General features: G+C 48.4%; 1 protein-coding gene across 1 annotated transcript in view; it reads left to right on the forward strand.

Moving 5' to 3' along the window:
* The window catches only part of Bmp8a (bone morphogenetic protein 8a), a gene marked incomplete at its 5' end in the record, with an annotated part of 14,867 nt that extends 7,415 nt beyond the window's left edge, over positions 1 to 7,452 (forward strand). The window contains 4 exons of the mRNA XM_033767228.1: positions 347 to 541; positions 958 to 1,037; positions 1,518 to 1,628; positions 3,543 to 7,452. Coding sequence (XP_033623119.1) covers positions 347 to 541; positions 958 to 1,037; positions 1,518 to 1,628; positions 3,543 to 3,692 — 536 coding nt within the window. The remainder of the gene's footprint in view (positions 1 to 346; positions 542 to 957; positions 1,038 to 1,517; positions 1,629 to 3,542) is intronic.
* Positions 7,453 to 19,242: the final 11,790 nt, after the last annotated feature.

Consider the following 19,242-nt stretch of genomic DNA (forward strand, 5'->3'; position numbering starts at 1 on the left):
AATTTATCAGCAGTGGACTCTCCTCATCGGTGAAGGGCCCTGATGGGTCTTCTGTACAGTGCAAAATATTGGGTGCTGTAAGGTCTAGCTAGGGAATTAGTGGGGGAAACTGAAAGCTGGATTACGCTTCCCAAATGTCTGGGTCACCTATCCCTGACTGTGATACCTGTGCACCCCGTACCCCCTTCCCAGACCTGTCCTCCAGACAGCCAAGGCTGAAGTTAGCTGGCCTCAGATGAGGGAACTGAGGCTCAGCGGTCCCCCAGGTCCTCAGAGCACAGAAGTCCCTGCTGTGTGTCTGTGACAGGAAAACCCCCGTGAGTGACCCTTGTTCTGTCTCTCTCAGGGCACAGCGTGGACCCTGGCCTGGCCGGTCTGCTGGGGCGACAGGCAGCACGCGCCAGACAGCCTTTCATGGTCACCTTCTTCAGCGCCAGCCCGAGTTCCATCCGTGCCCCTCGTGCAGCGCGGCCCCTAAAGAGGAGGCAGCCGAAGAAAACCAACGAGCTGCCGCACGCAAACAAACTGCCAGGCATCTTTGGTGAGGGCTGGGCCGGGCCTGGGCCTGAGGCCTCCCTCACCGCGAGGGCCCCCTTGAGCCCCTGACCCTCTGGGGCTGGAGTGGCCCAGAGGGTGGGCTGCAGCCCGAGGTGACTCCAGAGGGAAGCAGGAGAGGCCGTGCGACGGCTGAGGGTGCTGTGTGGTGCCTGGCGGAGGGGCCAGAGCCCTTTGGGCTGAAAGACGAGGCAGGTCTGGATGAGCATGGTGCTGCTCTGCAGGAATCAGGAGCCACCGAACGCTGTTGAGCTGGGGTTGGGGGACCAGGGATCGAGGGCTGGGATCCCTGAGAACCGAGGGTTGCATTTCCTGTTGCTCCTTTATGTGACAATGTGCCCTTGAGTGTGTCCCTCACCGAGCAGGAACCCCAGAAATGACCTGTGCTGTCTGTCTGTGCAGATGTCGTCCACGGCTCCCACGGCCGACAGGTTTGTCGGCGGCACGAGCTCTACGTCAGCTTCCAGGACCTGGGCTGGCTGGTGAGTCCGACTCCTTCCTGACTGCCCTGGTGGGTCTCCAGGGTCACCTTCACGAGGGAGGAGTAGACTGTGTGGCTTTCGTGGTTTATATACACAAAACCCACCAAAATGGGGACTTCCCGAGCCCTCAGCTAACTAAACTCTCAGCGCCGCAAAAGGGAGACTGAGGCCAGGTGGGCCGAACCTCTGAGCATTTGCTGCAGCTGCAGCTCCAGGAAGGCTGGAGTGGGCAGGACAGAGACAGGCTGGGGAGGAGGAAGCAGAGGCGGCCAGGGTGCGGAGGGGACGGAGCTCAGGCCCAGGCCTGTGTGCTGAGGGTTGCTAGGTGGATTCAGCCTCGGGGACACGGCCAGGGTGCCGAGAGTGGGTTTGGTGGCGTTGAGGCTCAGGGAGGGAATGGGCTGCCCGGGTCCTCCCGTGACGGGAGTTGGGCTGGGAGCTCTGGGAGCACACGATGGGACTCAACACCGGTTCCCCCAGGATTGGGTCATCGCCCCCCAAGGCTACTCGGCCTACTACTGTGAGGGAGAGTGCTCCTTCCCGCTGGACTCCTGCATGAACGCCACCAACCATGCCATCCTGCAGTCCCTGGTCAGTACCGCAGCCATCCCGCCCTGGCTTGTCGGTGGGGGCCCCGAGGACAGGGCCTGGCAGTTGGGAAAGAGGTGACAGCAGCTGAGAGAGGCGCTCTCTGGGGACCCAGGCATGTAGGTCAGACTCCACATGGTGAGGTCGGGTGTGCAGGGGGTCCTGTGCATGTGGAGTGGAACAGAAAGGTCCTGAGAGAGACTCAGCGTCTTGAGAGATGTGGCTCATGGATGGTCTTAAGTCCCGAGGACAGACAACGTCAGGGACAGGCAGCAGCCCCAAGAGTCTGGGCAGGAAGAGCAGCCGTGGGCCTGGTCAGTGAGGAAGGGGAGGGAACCTTGAGGTCCTGGGGGCCCTCCAGGCCACCCCCAGGGCCTCTGTCCACACGGCAGCTAGGGGGTCTTCCTGCCACAACCGCACCTGCTCACACCCTTCTCAGCCAGGACACTGTGCCCTTCCGATTATTCCAGAGGATTCTGGGTCCCTGGCTTGTCACGTGCAGCCCCTCAGCCACCCTGTCCAGCAACCCCCTTCCATGTGTCTTTCCTTTTGAGACAGGGTCTCACGATGTAGTCCAGGCTGGCCTTGAACTCACTATGTAGCCCAGGCTAGGCTTAAACTTACAGCAATCCTCCTGCCTCAGCCTCCTGAGTACTGGGATTTCAGGCCTGCACCATCACGTCCAGCCCCAGGGGTCCTTTTGAGTCAGGCTGTCCCCAGAGCTCCTGCTGCAGGGTGCTGAGGGCCTGCTTTTGTTACTGGACTGCTGTGTGTGTCCGTGAAATGCTGCCGTTCACTGCCTGGGAGTCCTGGGCTCCCCTCCTGGCTCATGTTCAAATATGTATGTTGGAAATGAGAAGTGTGGTTCTACTTTTGGCCGAGAAGGCTGTGTCCCCCGGGCATGGGATCGTCCCCAAAGATGCACATCCACAAGCGCCACAACTTCTGATTTCATTTCCCACACACAGTGTGACTCAAAAATGAATGAAACGGGGCATGGGGTGCAGGTCACTGGTAGAGCCCTTGCCTAGCATTGAAAAGGCCCTGGGTTCAGTCCTCAGCACTGCAAAAGGAAAACAAACAAAACTCCTCAGTGGAACAAACAAGTGGCCGTACGGGACCCTGCACACCGGAGTCGGTCTGTGATACCGGGTGGATTAAAGGCCGCTCCCCTCGGTGCTGCCCATCTGGTGAAGCCAGAGCTGTGGAGGAGCCACGAATGGCAACACCCAGGCCGACTCCTCTCCAGGGTTCCCTCTCAGGGACGGCCCTGTCTGGATTGTGGCTGCTCAGGGCCCATCGGCCATCACAGGCAGCTGGCACCTCCTGGTTCCTTCCTGTGGACCTGAAGATGCACAGATCACCACGGGCCTCGGGCCTCGGTGCCTCAGTTCATTGTCTTCAAAGAATAATCTTTGCCCTGGGAGTTGTTAGGAGCAGGGAACACGTCCAGGGGTCTCTGGAGCCCTAGGACCTCTCCATTGGCTCTGTGCTCATTCCTGGCTCAGTCTGGAGGGGAGACCACCCGTCCACAGCTCATGTCGGGAGCCGTCGGGGATGTAGTTATAGCACAGAGAAGAGTGTGAAGCAGAGGGTGCCCAGGTGCAGGGGTGCTGGGGACACACAGGGTCGTCACATCTGGGGTAGTCAGTGTGGCTAGGGGTGGCCGAGGGGCCTGGAGAGCTGAGGGGCAGGTGTTCGGGACCGGATGGCTGTGCCAGGTGCCTGGCAGTGCCCTGAGGGTGGTGGGCAGGGCAGAGGTGCACCTGGCTGCAGGTGTAGAATGACCTTGGCAGAGGCAAGTGGACGGAGACCTGCAAGACGGGCGACAGCATGCGGGACCTGGGAGGGGGCCGGGTGGGCCCTTGGAGGAGGCCTCCAGGCTCCCGTCCCTGCCTGTGCTCGCTCCCTGGCCAGGTGCACCTGATGAAGCCAGATGCAGTTCCCAAGGCGTGCTGTGCACCCACCAAGCTGAGTGCCACCTCTGTGCTCTACTATGACAGCAGCAACAACGTCATCCTGCGTAAACACCGGAACATGGTGGTCAAGGCCTGTGGCTGCCACTGAGGCCCCGCTCACCTGCTCCGCTGCAGCCGTCCCTCTCCGGATCCGGACCCTCTGTAGAGGCAGGAAATCCTCAATCCTGAGATGCTGTCACATCTCAGACAGGAGTAGTTGGACCCTCACTTCCCAGTCACTTCCTGTCAGGCTTCGGGTCCTCTCCTGGCCCCTTCCCCCTCCCCGTGGGGCTGTGCACAGCTGTCCTGACTGCACTGTCCGGAGTCTGCACTGAAGTCCTACCTTAGGCCCTCCTATGCCTTCTCGGCCCAGACTGGGGCCAATCCTGCCAGGTCTGAGAGCTGCTAGAGCCCTAGGCTGCCTTTCCCCACAGGGTTTGAGTGTGGGCGGGATGGCTCTGCTCTTTCCTAGTGCAGCACATGGACACTTCCGGGGCATAGTTAGATCTGCGCGTGGCCTCAGTACAGTGTGTTTTTAGATTCCTCTACTTTGGGCCATGGGCACATTTAGCTTATCAGAAAGAGAAGCTGGCTGGGCCCCACGACTGATGGTGAAGCATGGGGAACCGAGACAGCACATGTCTTCCTTTGCTTTGCCCTTCCGCCTGGGGAAGAGCAGGACTCCTAGAGCAGCAAAGGACCTTGGGTTCTCTACCACATCGATCCATTTGGAGATGAGCACTGACAGAGTTACCTCTGGGCAGAGGCAAGGGCACTGACTGCAGTGGCGGCCCAGGCTGGCACACAGCAGGTGTCACCAAGTGCTTCCCTGTGCCTGCGGCCAACATCAGTCATCTACCTGGGATCTCTTCACACCTGACCAAGGTGTCCACACCCTCAGCCCAGACTGCAGACGGCCACTGCCAGGCGAGGAGCAGTCTACTCCACCCAGGGCATGGTGACTGGGCAGCCTCTGGCCAGGTGTGGGCCAAGGGTAAGGAATGTCAGTGTTTGCTTAGGTCTCGGAATCAAGAACAGGCTGGTCACCAAAGTCTGCATCACCCTCGGTGCCCAGCAACCCTGTCCTGTTTCTTGCACCTGTGAGACAAAGAAAAGGCCCCTCTCCCAGGGGCGTGACAGGTGGTAATTGGCTGGGTTGGGTGAGGAGCTTTGTCTCAGCCTCACAGTTTGCAGAAACCACTGTTCTTCTTGGAGCAGCCACTGGGAGTTGGAGTTTATTTGGTTTCACACTTGCTGAGTCTGTAATTTACCTGCTAGAACAGACAGAGTCCAGCTGCCTGCACTGTCATTAAGAGCAGGTCCTGGCCCTGCCCCTGTCCATACCCACCCCCAGTGGACCCACCCATGAGCCCTGAGATACACATCGCTGGAGTTTGTGCTCTGTGCCCAAGGAGGGGTCTCGAGGATGTCAGGTATGGCTGTAGGGCAGAGGCTGGGGCCACGCTGCAGGACAGCAGCCCCTTCCATCGGGACCTCCCCGTGGGAGTGCAGAGGAAGGCACCCTCCTGCATATGCAAAGGTGGGCCCAGGCAGTCTGGAAGGTGGTGAGTTCCCCGCCCCGAGCTGAGGGCTTCAGAGATTGGCAGGGGTTAGACAGGATGCAAACTTAGTGTTTGAACAGTCCCTTTTCGTCTCCAAACTTAGGTCTCCTGTCTGTGACATGAAGCCATAGGACTTGTGACAGTTGGCTTTCTGTTACTGTAACAAAATACCTGAGACAATCAAGCCTGTGCTGCATGCCTAAGGACCTGGGTTCACTCCCCAGTACTACACACACACACACACACACACACACACACACACACACACACACATCAACCACATCAAACCTTGAGATAATCAATGAAAAGGAGGAAAGGATTGTTTTAGCTCACCCTCTCCGGCTTTCAGTCCATGGTTTGTTGAGGTCTGTGGCAAGGCGGTGCATCATGGTGGGGAGCAAGAGGCCAAGCAAAGCTATTCCCCTCTCGGTGGCTGAGAAACTAGAGAGAGAGAGGAGGGATTTTGGATCCTCCTGCCTCCTTCCAAGCACCCGCAGTGACTGGAAGACCTCCTACTAGGCCCCACCTCGAAGTCTACCATTTCCGAATAGTGCTAAGCTGGGGACTGCGACTTTTAATCCGTGGCCTGTTGGGGGACGTTCCATTCCAAACTGACAGGATTCTGCTGCCACCAGACACATCATTAGGATTTGAAGCTGGAGAGAGCAGAGGGAGATGAAGGGACCAAGATTACTCTTAAAGTTTGGGACCACGCAGAATCATAGCTGGTCAGGAGCTAATGGCGGCATGGAGCACCATGTTCTTTCTTTATAGTGGAAGGCAAACAGGAAGAGAAGGTGGGCAAATAGCGCTCCCATCAAGGCACGCAGCAGGAAGGGAACAGGGAAGGACACACAGTGTAACTGTCCCCCGGGGCTGTGCCACCAGGGTCTACAGACACAGCCTGTTTGACTCTGGAGAAAGGAGCAGGGTTTAGGCAAAAGGTCATTCTTTCAACCTTCTGTCATCCTGACCCTCTCCTGTCCCACAGCCTAACACCCCGGCATGGGACTTGGGAACTTGTCCAACGCTCCCTCCTCCCAATGTCAGAAAGCAGACCTGGGAGCCATGAGACAAGGGCCAGCATTCGATCTCTTCAGTGCCCAGCAAATAACCTGCCATGCTCCGGAGGCACCAGGAAAGTGTGTGAAGTGAATGTTTTGAACTCTGTCCTGCCTACTAGGAGGTGTGCAAAACAGGAACATGACGATCGGGGTGTGGCTCCTTTTTCCTCAGCACACCCCAAGTGCAGTGTCTGTGCCTTACAGCCACGCTCCTCACACATTAGCCATCCAGGCAGCCACCAAATAACATCCAGTAGACAAGGTCGAAAAGGGAAATGGCTTTGGACGTGACCTGCGAGGTGTCAGTGTTGTTACCAAAGCTACTTGGTTCTTTGCTTGCATCTGGCTGCCCGGGTTACACGCGAGACTGCACATTACTTGAAACACTAAGGGTGGTCACCCCGGTGCCCCAAGAGCAGTAAGTAAACACTACGGGGAGGTGGGGTACAAAGCTGGGGCTCGGTATGGGGCAAACCCCATGGACAGCTTCCCTGTGATGTCCAGCTGAGCCTGCGAAGTCCTACTTTTGGTCTTTATGTAGTGAAGTGGGGGATGTGCCACAAGAAAGGCGGCTGTGGACAGGACAGTCTGACTCCAGCCACCACCCTGAGCCTGCCCTGGCCCCCACCCTGCCCTTGTGCGGCCTCCCTCGAGTCAGAGGTGCCCACAGAGAACCCCGCTCTCCTTGGACTTGAGGTTTGGGCCACCTGCCTTCCTAGGAACGTCCTCTAGGATGTGCCCAGGGCTGCTGCTCACCTCCTTACCTTGTGCTTGCTATGCTTTTCCTCAAACTTGACTCCCTTGAGATGAGGTGCAGACCAGCACTCCTGCCTGCCTGGGGATGGAGGTGGACCATGGTGTGGACACTGGAAGAGGCAGGTGTGCCCCTCAGGTGTGGTCCTGTGCTGCTAGTGACAGCAGTGCTCACCGTCTCTGCACAGGAAGCTGAGGGGACTTTCTGTCAAAAGTTTCTTTCAGGAAAGTCCTAAGCAGGCATTTGAACCTTCCCCCTTGCCCCCAGTACTTCTGTAAAAATATTTTTACTTACCAAAAAAATTTGTTTTTTCCTCACAAGAAAACATTACATGTGTACTAGGGAAAATTTCAGGGGAAAAAATTACAGCACCCCAGAATCCCAACACTTGGGTAACCAGCGTGAACAAGCCCTCCCAGCCTTTGTTCTTGGCACACACTCGTCTGTACCTGATATCTGGCACAGTTAGGGTCATACTCTATGCCTGCTTGGGATTGGATTTATACACTTTTATATATTTTGAAACTTTCTGTTATTAAATATTTAAAAGCACAGATTTTAGCAGCAGTCTATGCCTTCAATCCTGCCTTTCTCCTCCTCACGTACCAGGCCTCTCAGCAGGTGGCAGGCAGCCTGGGTCAGATGACATGGTCACGAAGTAGCCACTGGGCCAGGAGCTCTCTCTCTTCTTTGTGCAACACCTGGCAAAAGCAAGGGCAGAACTGTGCGGAGGGAGCTGGGTGATAGGGTGTGGACCGACACCTTCCCTTGGAGGCCCAGGTGACCTCAAGAGTATAAGGCCACAGGTGGACCCAGTGCGTAACTTCTGGGGAAGCCACCGATGGCTGCTCTACCACCTCCCTGGCCAAAATCTCAGTAACATGGTCCTCCTTGTAGCTCAATTTTAGGCCTTGTTCCACAGGATTGTGTGAACAGTCCATCCTCCTAGGGCCTCGGGCCAGTCTGCTCCATGTCACGAGAAGCTGGGATTACCCTGGCCTCACTGTGCCGGTTCTGAGCACTGTGATGAATCAGCAGTGAGCGGGACGTCTGTGTGAAGGCATGAGGTCCCTGCCCGATCCCGGCCCAGCGAGGGCAGAAGCCCGTGGGCAGGCAGAGAAGCAGGCTCTAAGGGTGTGTCAGAGGTAGGGCTGGGGTCACTGGGGCTGAGGCCAGCAGGCTTCTCCTCTCCCCTCCAGGCTTCTCCAGATCTCAACTCAAAATGAGAAGCAGCCCTGCCCAGCAGATCCCTGACGCAGGAGCTCCAGGGAGGGGGTCTGGGGCAGGCAGCAGCCCAGGGGTGCGGACAGGGCTCAGCCTCAGGTAGTGAGAGATGCAGTGAGGTGGCCAGGCTGGGCCACCACTGGAATAGGGTACCAGCCTGCCAGCCTGCCACAGGCTGTGAGACAAGGCACCAGACTACACCTCCAGGCAGGATGGCAGCTGGAGGCATCGTCTTGATTCTTATGTCTCCCCAGTACCAAGCACGACGGCTGGCAAAGAACAGGTGCTGACATTCTTCAGGGGTCTGATTCTGACTGTGGCTCAGAAGGTGAAATGAGTGGACAGGTTAGTGAGACTAATTACAGGAACCTGCTAGACACACAAGTGGCTGTGTAAGAGCAGAGGGGAACTGGGCTGACCCAGCAGGAGAGGAGACAGGCAGTCTGCGCGGCTGTCACTTCTATGCTCTGTGCCCAGGGGCTTAGCCTCAGGACGGTCAGAGGGAAGATGTGGACCCCCGCCTGCCTCCCTAGGTGGGGCCTGGCTAGAGGCTGCAGGACAAGAGCCAGGGTTCTCAGGTGGGCCAGGGCGGGTCCTGGCACCGCACGCCTGGGAAAGCCGGTGGACACAGTCAGCTGCCCCCGGTGGGGAAGGTGGCACCTGCATGGCTCCCAGGCTCACGGTGCACCAGTACAAGCCCAGAGCAAGTCCAGTCTGTGCTGCAGAGGAGCTGCTCCGGGTGGTCCTGAGGAGGAGCTCAGACCCAGTACCGCCCGCTTCACACAAGACACCCTCGGTGCCGGCTCAGACCCAGGCAGGAGAGAGAGGGTGCAGGGTGGCGCCGCCTCACAGATACTCCCCACAGTCAGAAACGATCACCTTCTGCTTTGGCTTCCCGTCCTTGCTGCCCTGGGCCTTTGTGGGAGGAAGAGGAGGCGGCGGGGTCAGGGGAGTGAGGGACAGGAGATGGAAGGGGCTGGGGAAACCCACCCGCTGCAACCAGGCAGAAGCAGCCCTGCCCACCCTCCCACAGCGCTGTGCCCCGCCAGCCACCTCAATCTGCCGCAAGACGTCCAGGCCTTCGGTGACCTCCCCGAACACCACATGCCTGCCGTCCAGCCAGTCTGTCTTGTCACAGGTCAGGAAGAACTGGGAACCGTTCGTGTTCGGGCCAGAGTTGGCCATGGAGAGGAGGCCTGGGAGAAGCAACCCCATCAGCTTCCTCCACCCTGTTCCCAGCCTCGCGGGCAGGTGTGCGCAGACTGCACATCCCTAGGCCACAGCCTCGGGCCGGGGCGGGGCAACAGGCCTGTGGGTGTGGCCTCTCCTCTTTCCTTCAGTTGGCAGTGAAACAGGATGAAGAGGATTGTTTCAGTCATTTTATACTCATCTGTCCTCCATTCACTGATTCATTCATTCAGCAAATCCTTATTGTCTGCTTGGCAATGAGATCCTTGTGGAGCCCTGGGGATTCTGGCTCCCGTCCTGGTAGAACTCACAATCTAGAGGGAAAGAATCACTCAAAAGGTAAATGAGACTTGATCCAACATGGCTGACTAGATGAGGCGTTGAATCGAAGATGCTGATAATGAGGTATTCTGAAGTGGGGAGGGGATGACATCCTCAAACAGAAAATTAGTAGGAAAGACGATATACGTAGGTCATGCCAAACATTTGGATAGCTGAAAGGGAGAAGCAGTGCGCCGTGGCTGGTTCACGCCCCAGCCCCTCGCTCCTCGTGGAGCACCTCCACGTGTCACAAGACGGTCACAGACAGCCTGAGGGGCCGGACTAGCGCGCAGAGGCCAGACTCCCAGACTCCTGGGACAGACTCTGCTATACCAGCCTCTCTCACCCCTGCCCCAGCTCCCAACAGAGGAAAGCTTCATTCCAGCACTCAGCACGACCCTGTGGCCAGCACCCCACTACCCGCCCACTGAGTCACCCTGTGCGCACACCCATGTCTGCATGAGGCCACCTGCAACATGACTGCAACTAAGGCCAGAAGGGACCTGTGTGGACACCCAGGCCCCATGGCACGGCAGGCACGACAGATTTGCACGTATGTTCTCTGCTCAGAGTGCTGGATCCAGATCCCTGCTAGATTTTTTTTTTTCATTTTGGCTTTGATTGAGTTGTTTATTTTCTGTCTCCCATCTCTCTATTCCTTTCCTTGAACTTAGCATCTATCTGTAGCAACACTATTTTCTTGTTTCTGCCATTTAAAAAACTCTTTTCAAGTTTTTTCTTCCCTATATTCTGCTCACCCTCAGACATTTCTCTCATATTAACCTCCTGTCCTTTTTTTTTATTATTTATTTTTTGCTCTTCCTCATCCAGGCTAGCCCATCTTCCCTTGTCTCTTCTTCGCCTTTTAGTTACACAAACAAGTCAACAGGTTCTAATAATCTTGAAGCTTTCCTTACCAGCAAATTATACCTCCCTCTTCCTACATCCTGGCCCTGCCCCTACAAATGCCTTCTTAAAACCCTCAACTTTAACCCTCCACTTCAACTATAAAAGACCTAAAACAGCGTCTGACCCCTGAGCTGATGTTTTCTCCTTATTATTTCTCCTATCTCTCCTCCTACTGACTTACACATCTTCCACCTGTCCCTCCATCTCTTCCCTTCCTCTCTCCTTCCACAGTGCAGACTAATGGCTAACAACAAACAGTACAAACTGTAAAGGTAACTGATAACAGGTGAAAGTGTAACTCATATAAGTGATGTATGATCAGATCTGATGACACTGTTATAACCAATAGTAATTCTCTCCTCACAACACAGGGACAGAGTCCAAACCACTTAAACTAAATAGCAGAAGGGGTGAACAATACCTTTAAACAAATAAAGTCACAAACATATTACTGAAAGGAAAGGTTCTTTATATGAACTACAATCTCTCCTCACCCTACTTGACCTCAGTCTTCAGCCTGTGCACACACAGAGAATTACACACACACACACACACACACACACACACACACACACACACACACACACACACACACACATATGCATACACACAGGAACATGGGAAAACAAAGCAACAAAAGGCCCTCAAGATCTCCCAAGTCTCCCAAGGGCAGATCAATAGAGAGGAAAATAAAGACCAAGTAGTGGAGCTTTACAAAGTGGTTAAAGAAGATGTAAAGAAACCTGTCAAGTTCAGAGGCTATGACCCAAAAGTTCATGGAATTGCCACACAAAATGACCAATGAGGATATGGGGAAACAAATAAAAATTTGGAAGAGCTGGCCAAAATGGCTAAAAACATGAATGACAAATTTACCACAGGTATAAACTCCATGAAAAAGTATCAGACAGAAATACCAGATATAAAAAAATTGTACAGAATTCATAAATTACAGAAATGACCAATGTGAAGACAAGTTTCTGAAATGGAGGAAAAAAAGGCAAATTATGATAAATAGCTCAGAGAAAGCTTAAAAACAATAAGAGAAGAAGAAAATTCATCCAAAAGCTACTAGATGACACTAAGAAGACCAACCTAAAGCTAGAGTCAGAGAAAACAGAAGATGGCTCACACGGAATAAAAAATTTGTTTATAGAAAACTTCCCAAGTATGAGGAAAGAGTTCAACACATAGGTGAGGCCTGGAGTTTAGCTCAGTGGTTCTGTCGCCTGTCTCACAAACACAAGGTCCCAAGTTCAATCCCCAGTACCAAAAAATAAAAAATAAAAAAAGAAACATGTAGGTAAGTGAGGCTTACAGAATAGCAACCATGAGGAAAAAAGAAGCTTTCTATGACACAGTTTAGTCAAAATTCCAAATGTCCAACAACAACAAAAACAGGAAAAGATAACATATGTAAATATATATGCACAGAATACTGGAGTATGTATCTTCATAAAACAAACATTGCTGGATGTAAAAGGTCAAATAGGGCCAGGGATTCAGCTCAGTGGTTCAGCTGCATGTCTCCCAACCACAAGGTCCCAAGTTCGATCACAGTACCAAAATAAATAAATAAAATAAAAGGTCAAATAAACACCAACACAATCATGTGGGTGACCTCAATACCTCACTTTCACAAAAAGACAGATCAACTAAATAAAAAAGCAATAAAGTGGGCTGGGGATTTAGTTCAGTGGTTCCATGCCTGCCTATCAAGTGCAAGGTCTTAAGTTTGATTACTGGTACAAAAAATGAAACAAAAAAAAACCCCAAAAAAACAAAAAACAAAAAAATAAATAAAAAGCAATAAAGAAATACCTGAGCTGAACCACACCTTTGAACAAATGGACTTAATAAATATCTACGGAATGTTCTACCCTACAACAGAGTATAAATTGTTCTCAGTAGCACACAGAACTTTCTCCAAAATAGACCACATACTAGTCCACAAAGCCTGCATAGTAAATACAAAAGAATTTAAATCATCCTATGTTTACTATCATACCATTGTGCACTGAAACTAGAAATCAATCATAGAAGAAACCATGGGAAATGTATAAACACCTAGAAACTGAATAACACAATCCTGAACACTCAGTGAGTCACAGACAGAAATCAAGGAATTAAACAATTTCTGGAATCAGACGACAATATCAGTACAACATATCAGAACCTGTGGGACACAATGAAAGCAACCCTAAGAGCGAAGTTTATTGCAATCAAGGCTCACATTAGGTGTGGTGGCACACACCTATAATCCCAGGACTTGAGAGGCCAGGCTGACTGTTGAGTGTTCCAGGCCAGCCTGGGCTAAATAGTGAGTTCAAAGCCAGCCTGAACTACAGCGCTAGACTCTGCCTCAAAAAAACAAAACAAAACAAAAAAAACAAATTGAAGTGCTGTTTTTTGAAAGACAATACAAAATAGTTAAACCATTAGCCTCACTTATCAAAAGAGAGAAGTCTCACATCAATGAAATTAGGAATGAAAAAGGTTAAATCATGACAGACACTGCTGAAATCCAGAAGATAGTAACTACTATGAAAAATTGTATCTAACAAAGAAAATCTTGAAGATGTTGTCAGATTCCTAGACTCATGTGAATTAATAAGACATAAAATTTTTGAACAAAACAATAATAAGCAATGAAATTGAGACAGTAATATAAAAGCTACCAATAAGAAAAGCCCAGAACCAGATGAATTTACTACTGAATTCCACAAGAACTTTAAGGATGTTATGACACCAGTACTCAAAAATCTCCTGTGAAAGTGATGGATGAAAAGTCTGGCATGAGGAAGTAACCACTTGAGCTAAAGTCAACCCTCTTCCGTGACACTGAAAGGAAAGAAGTGCTTCCAAACTCATTCCTGGGATTTCTGGAAAGATGGCAGAGTGGTAAGCAGAAGAGAAAGAGCCTCTCTGAGATTTGGTGTCCAGACCCTGGAATATAACAATGTGAGAAAAAGGAGGAGGGAAGTGGGTTCTCAGGACCCAGAAAAGATCTGAATTGCAAACTGAAGCCCATAGGGAGAGCAAAGAGAGAAACTTCAATGAAGGAGGTGGTGAGCAGCACTTTCTCCATGAGCCCAGACTCACTGTGTGAGAGAGGTGGCTCGAACCTGCAGACGCACAGTGACTACTGGTGACCCCAGAGGCCTCCACAGAGAAACACCAGTGAAACACAGCAGTTGGCACAGTGGACTGCAGTGGCTGTGAGTTATAGAGGCTCGGATGACTCCCAGGAGAAGGCAATTGGCTGCCAGCCATCTTGGAGAGGGGCCAAGTGAACACAGAACTCAGAACAGCTACGGGCCAGCTCCCTCTGGTGGGTCCAAGTGTGGGTGTGAGGCTGCCAAGTTCAAGTCAGCAGGAGGTCAGGGAGTCAATTTCAAGCCAGAAAGAGGCGCATGGACTATTATAGACCACAGATATGGTTCCAGCCTCACAGCCAGAAATCAGCCTGAACTTCAGTAGAACTAAAAGATCAGGCTTGCTGGAATTATCTCCTACCTCTTCATAAAGCTACAACTGGCTCGCTAGGATTAATCAACTCAGATCTAGGCTCTGTCTGTCCCTATTCTCTATCATCAGTGACAGGAGAGACATGCCCTGAGGTGGACTTTTTTTTTTCTTATTTTCTTCTTGTTTTTTGGTTCTCATTTTTATATGAGTGTGAATACAGTTTCCAATTTTGTTGTTGTTCTGTTCTGGTTTTTATTTCTTCCTTCTATCTTCCCTTCTTACCTTCTTCACCAGTTTCCCAAAGTTTGCATGATCTTCCTATGTCCTATCTTCCTTCTCTTCTATTTTTATATGTTTTGCCCCTAACCCCTTTTAAATTTTCTCCCGAGAGTAAAATTGCCATGTTGAGGGTTTGTTTACTGTACAAAATTTTCTGGTTTGTTTTAGATTTTGTTAAATATCCACAAATCTGGTTCACACAGTTAAAGGTGACAAATTAATAATTATCACAGTGTGTCATTCTCTAGGCTGTGTTTGATGCTATGGTTATTGCTGACTGTACTACTGTAGCCAGTAACATAATTGTTCTAATCAGTTGTTCTTTCTGATTTACCAAGACTGAGCTTGCCTAAGGGTCATAAAAAAATACTAAAGGCCAATGGTGCCATGTTGAGATAACTTTCTATAGAATAGATAAATGTGGGTGAAATATTGTGCTGAGAATTCCTCACTCTTAGTGAATACTATGAGAAGTACTTTTATACCTAAGACAAAATGTGATTAAAAAAAAAAATCCCAGCATGTATTTAAATAGTCCCCCAAATATAAAAAAATAGGATTTGGTTTACAGTAAATAATCTGTCACATACTACTATATTGCACGAATCAAAATATGTAAGAACACAAATACCAGAGCACATATGTGATATTAATATCATTAGTAAATTATTCCCACTACAGATTTATTCTTTCAAGAACTGCACTTTATGTGGAGCATTAGTTTACCACAAAACAATAACTTACCTACCTCACAGGGCTGTTGTGGGGATTATGATGTTTATTTGAATCTTGACTACCTTGAACATGTTAATAAACATATTTTTCTACCTCTTGTAAAAAAAAAAAAAAAACCTCAGACCAGTATCAATGAACCAAAGGCTGGGCCAAGTAGGCAGCAACTTTTCATTCTCAATAAATTAAATAAGTAGGATCTTGTAACAGATTCAAAATCCAAAAGCCAGCTATATCTCTGAGAAGCAGTCACTTCCTAAGGGTTCTAAATACTAAAATAAAGCTACTTACCAGAAACAATTTACAGGTATCAACCCAGGAACTAAACTAAAAAAAAAAAAAAAAAGAAAAGAAAAGAAAATGAAAAGACACTTAAGATGCAATCCCACACTTCCAGCTCACCAAAGGCAAACCCAGGGAGCAATGAGAGAAACAATTTGAACCATCTCACCCGCCTCTACCACACCTGGACTCTCTGAAGTGGTAACAGTGGAAATAACAAAGCAGATGAATGAATCTCTAGAAAAAAAAAAACACACATCGGAAATAGTTTTGCAGATAAATGCAGATAAAAAAATAGAGAAGCTTAGGAAAATTATGGAAACCGTGAACACACTACATAGGAAAGAAATGGAATCCATGAAACAGATTCAAACAGATATCCAGGAGATTAAAAATTCCATTGAAAGTATAAGCTGTAGAATGAGCCAATGTGCAGGCAGACTAGCAGATATAGAAGACAGGACTGCAGTTAGCAATCATGAAAAGAAAGATCTCTTAAAAATCACAAAGGACCACAAAAAAATCAGTCCAACAGCTGCTAGATAATGCAAAGAAGAGTAACTTAAGGTTGATTGGAGTGAATGAAAAAGCAGGATAGTGCAAATGACATCTAAAAAATCTGTTCACAAAAGTAATTGGTAGTTGGGCCGTGGATTTTGCTCAGTGGTGCCGCCACCTGCCTCACAAGCACAAGGACCTGAGTTCAATTCCTGGTACCAAAAAAAAAAGTAATTGGTAGAAAACTTCTCAATCAGGGAAAAGAATTTGACATACAGATAAGTGAGGCATCTAGAACACCAGTTAGTCTATGTTTAAAAAAATCTACAGCCGGGGATTTAGTTCAGTGGTTCTGCCCCCCTGCCTCACAAGCACAGGACCTTGGTTTGATCCCTGGTACCAAAAAAAAAAAAAAAAACTACACCAAGGGTCAGGGATTAAGCTCAGTGGCACCATGTCTGCCTCAAGGTCTTGAGTTTCATTCCTGGTTTTAAAATACGAAAACAAAAACATCTACACCAAGACATATAATAGTCAAGATTCCAGAAATTAAATACAAGAACAGAATATTAAACTCTGTTAGAAAAAAGAAACAAATTGTCTATAAAGGAAAGCCCATCAGAATCACAGCAGACTTCTCAACACAAACTCTCAAGTCAATGAGAGCTTGGAGTGAAGTATTTCAAGCCCTAAAAGGAAACAATCTCCAGCCCAGATTGATGGACCCTACAAAGATATCTTTCAAATTTAATGGAGAAATAAGATACTTCCATGACAAAGAACACCTGAAGAAATTCATGACCACAAAACCAGCACTCCAAAATGTTCTGACGGATATTCTAGAAAGAGTTAGCACTGGGCTGGGGATGTAGCTCAGTGGCACTGCATTTGCCTTGCAAGTGCAAGGTCCTCAGTTGGATCCCCAGTACCAAAAGGAAAAGAAAAAAAAAAATATATATAGAGAGATAACAATGATGACAACTCCATGAACCCCAAAAGAATGAATCCACCAGACAAGGCAAGCAATTAAACAGGGGAAAATAAAGGGAATCAATAACAGGAATATACCATGACAGGGATAAGTCAATGCATATCAGCTATAACCATCAAAGTTAATGGTCTTGAGTCACCAATCAAAAGAAACAGACTGGCCGGGCGTGGTGGTGCATGCCTGTAACCCCAACACTCAGGAGGCTGAGTCAGGAGGATTGCTGTGAGTTTGAGACCAGCCTGGGCTTACATAGTGAGTTCCAGGTCAATCTCAACTACAGAGTGAGACCCAGTCTTTAAAAAAAAAAACAACAAACCAACAATAACAACAAAAACAAAACAAAACAAAAGAAACAGACTGGCAGAATGGGTCAGAAGCAATATCCAAAAATATAGTGTATACAAGAAACACATTTCATTCAGAAAGAAATTCACAGACTGAAAGTTAAAGGATGGAAAATAATACTCCATGTGATAGGTACATAAAAAAACCAGGGGTAGCTAATGTATTTGCCAACAAAGTGGATTTCAAACCATTCAAGAGTCATTAAAGTAGATAAAGAAGAACAACTGCATCCTTGTAAAGGGAACAATCCAAGGGGAAGGGATAACAATCATAAATACAGATGCACCAAATACTAGCACACCCAAGTATATAAAACAAATATTAACAGATATGAAAAATCAAATAAGCATTAATACAATTGTAATGGGGAACCTCAATATCCCACTGTCACAAATAGATCAACTAGACAAAAAAAAAAAATCAACAACGAAATATCAGAACCAAACCAAAATTTGAATAAATAGACAGTAAATATCTACAGAGTGTTCCACCCAATAACATTAGAATACACATTCTTCTCAGCTGCACATGGGACATTCTCCAAAATATACCACATACTAGCTCAAAGAACATGCTTAAGTAAACGCAAAGGAATTGAAATCCCACGCATATTATCAGACCATAGTGCAATGAAATTGGAACTCAATGGGAAAAGAAACCACAGGAACTTCATAAACACATGGAAATTAAATAACACCCTCCTGAACAACCAATGGGTCACATATGAAATTAAAGAAAAAAATCAGACAGGTTGTACAATTACATGATAATGCCAATACAACATTCAAAAACTCATGGTACACAATGAAAGCTGTCCTATGACAAAAATTTATAGCAGTGAATTCTTAAATCAGAAGAACAGAGCAAGCTCAAGTAAACATCCTAATGTTGAACCACAAGCTTCTAGAAAAAGAGCAAGTTAAGCCCAAAACTCATATGAAGGAGGAAATTATAAAGATAAGAGTAGTAATTAATTTAATGGAGACTAAGAAAATAATACAAAAAAATCAAATAATTGAATAGCTGGTTCTTGGAAAGATTAAAATATATAAAATTGAGAAACCCTTATCCAACCTTATCACAAAAAAGGAAAGATTCAAATCCATGCAATTAGAAATGAAAAGGGTGAAATCACAACAGATCCTGCAGAAATCCAGAAGATTATCAATATCTACCTTGAGAACCTATATTCCAATAAGATAGAAAAGGGCTGGGGATTTAGCTCAGCGGTACCGCTCCCTGCCTCACAGGTACAAGGTCCTGAGTTTGATCCCCAGTACCAAAAAACAAAAACAAAAAACCAATAAGATAGAAAACACAGAAGAAATAGAAAGATTCCTAGGTACATATGAATTACCAAAGCTGAATATATAAAAATTCTAAATAAACCAATATCAGTTAATGAAATTGAAGATGTAATTAAAAACCTACCAGGGCTGGCTGGGGGTTTGGCTTAGTGGTTCTGCTACCTGCCTCGCAAGCACAAGGTCCTGAGTTCGATCCTCAGAACAACAACAAAAAAAAACCCCAAAAAAACCAAACCTCAAAAACAAAAAAACCTACCACCAAAGAGAAATCCCAGGCCCTGATGGATTTACTGCTGAATTATACAAGAAATTTAGAGAAAGCCTAATTCTGCTACTTCACAAACTCTTTAATGACATTGAAAGGGAAGCAATACTACCAAATTCATTCCTGAAAACAAGTTTGATACCCAAACCAGAGAAGGATCCAACCAAAAACGAGCATTACTGGCCAATTTCCCTAATGAACATAGTTGCAAAAATTTTCAGTAACATACTGCCAAACAGAATGCAGCAAATCATCAAGACTATATACCACAGGGGCCAGGGATTTAGCTCACTGGCACTGCACCTGCCTCACAAGTGCAAGGTCCAGAGTTCGATTCTGGGTACAAAAAAAAATTGATTATACACCATGACCAAGTAGGATTTAACCCAGGAGGGCCAGGGATTTAGTTCAGTGGTTCTGTCTCCTGCTTGCAAGCTCAGAGAAAAAAAAAAAAAAAAAAAAAAAATTTA

The sequence above is a fragment of the Fukomys damarensis genome, unplaced genomic scaffold (genome assembly GCF_012274545.1).
Source record: "Fukomys damarensis isolate Sample0158 unplaced genomic scaffold, DMR_v1.0_HiC HiC_scaffold_23, whole genome shotgun sequence".
Taxonomy (NCBI): Eukaryota; Metazoa; Chordata; class Mammalia; order Rodentia; family Bathyergidae; genus Fukomys; species Fukomys damarensis.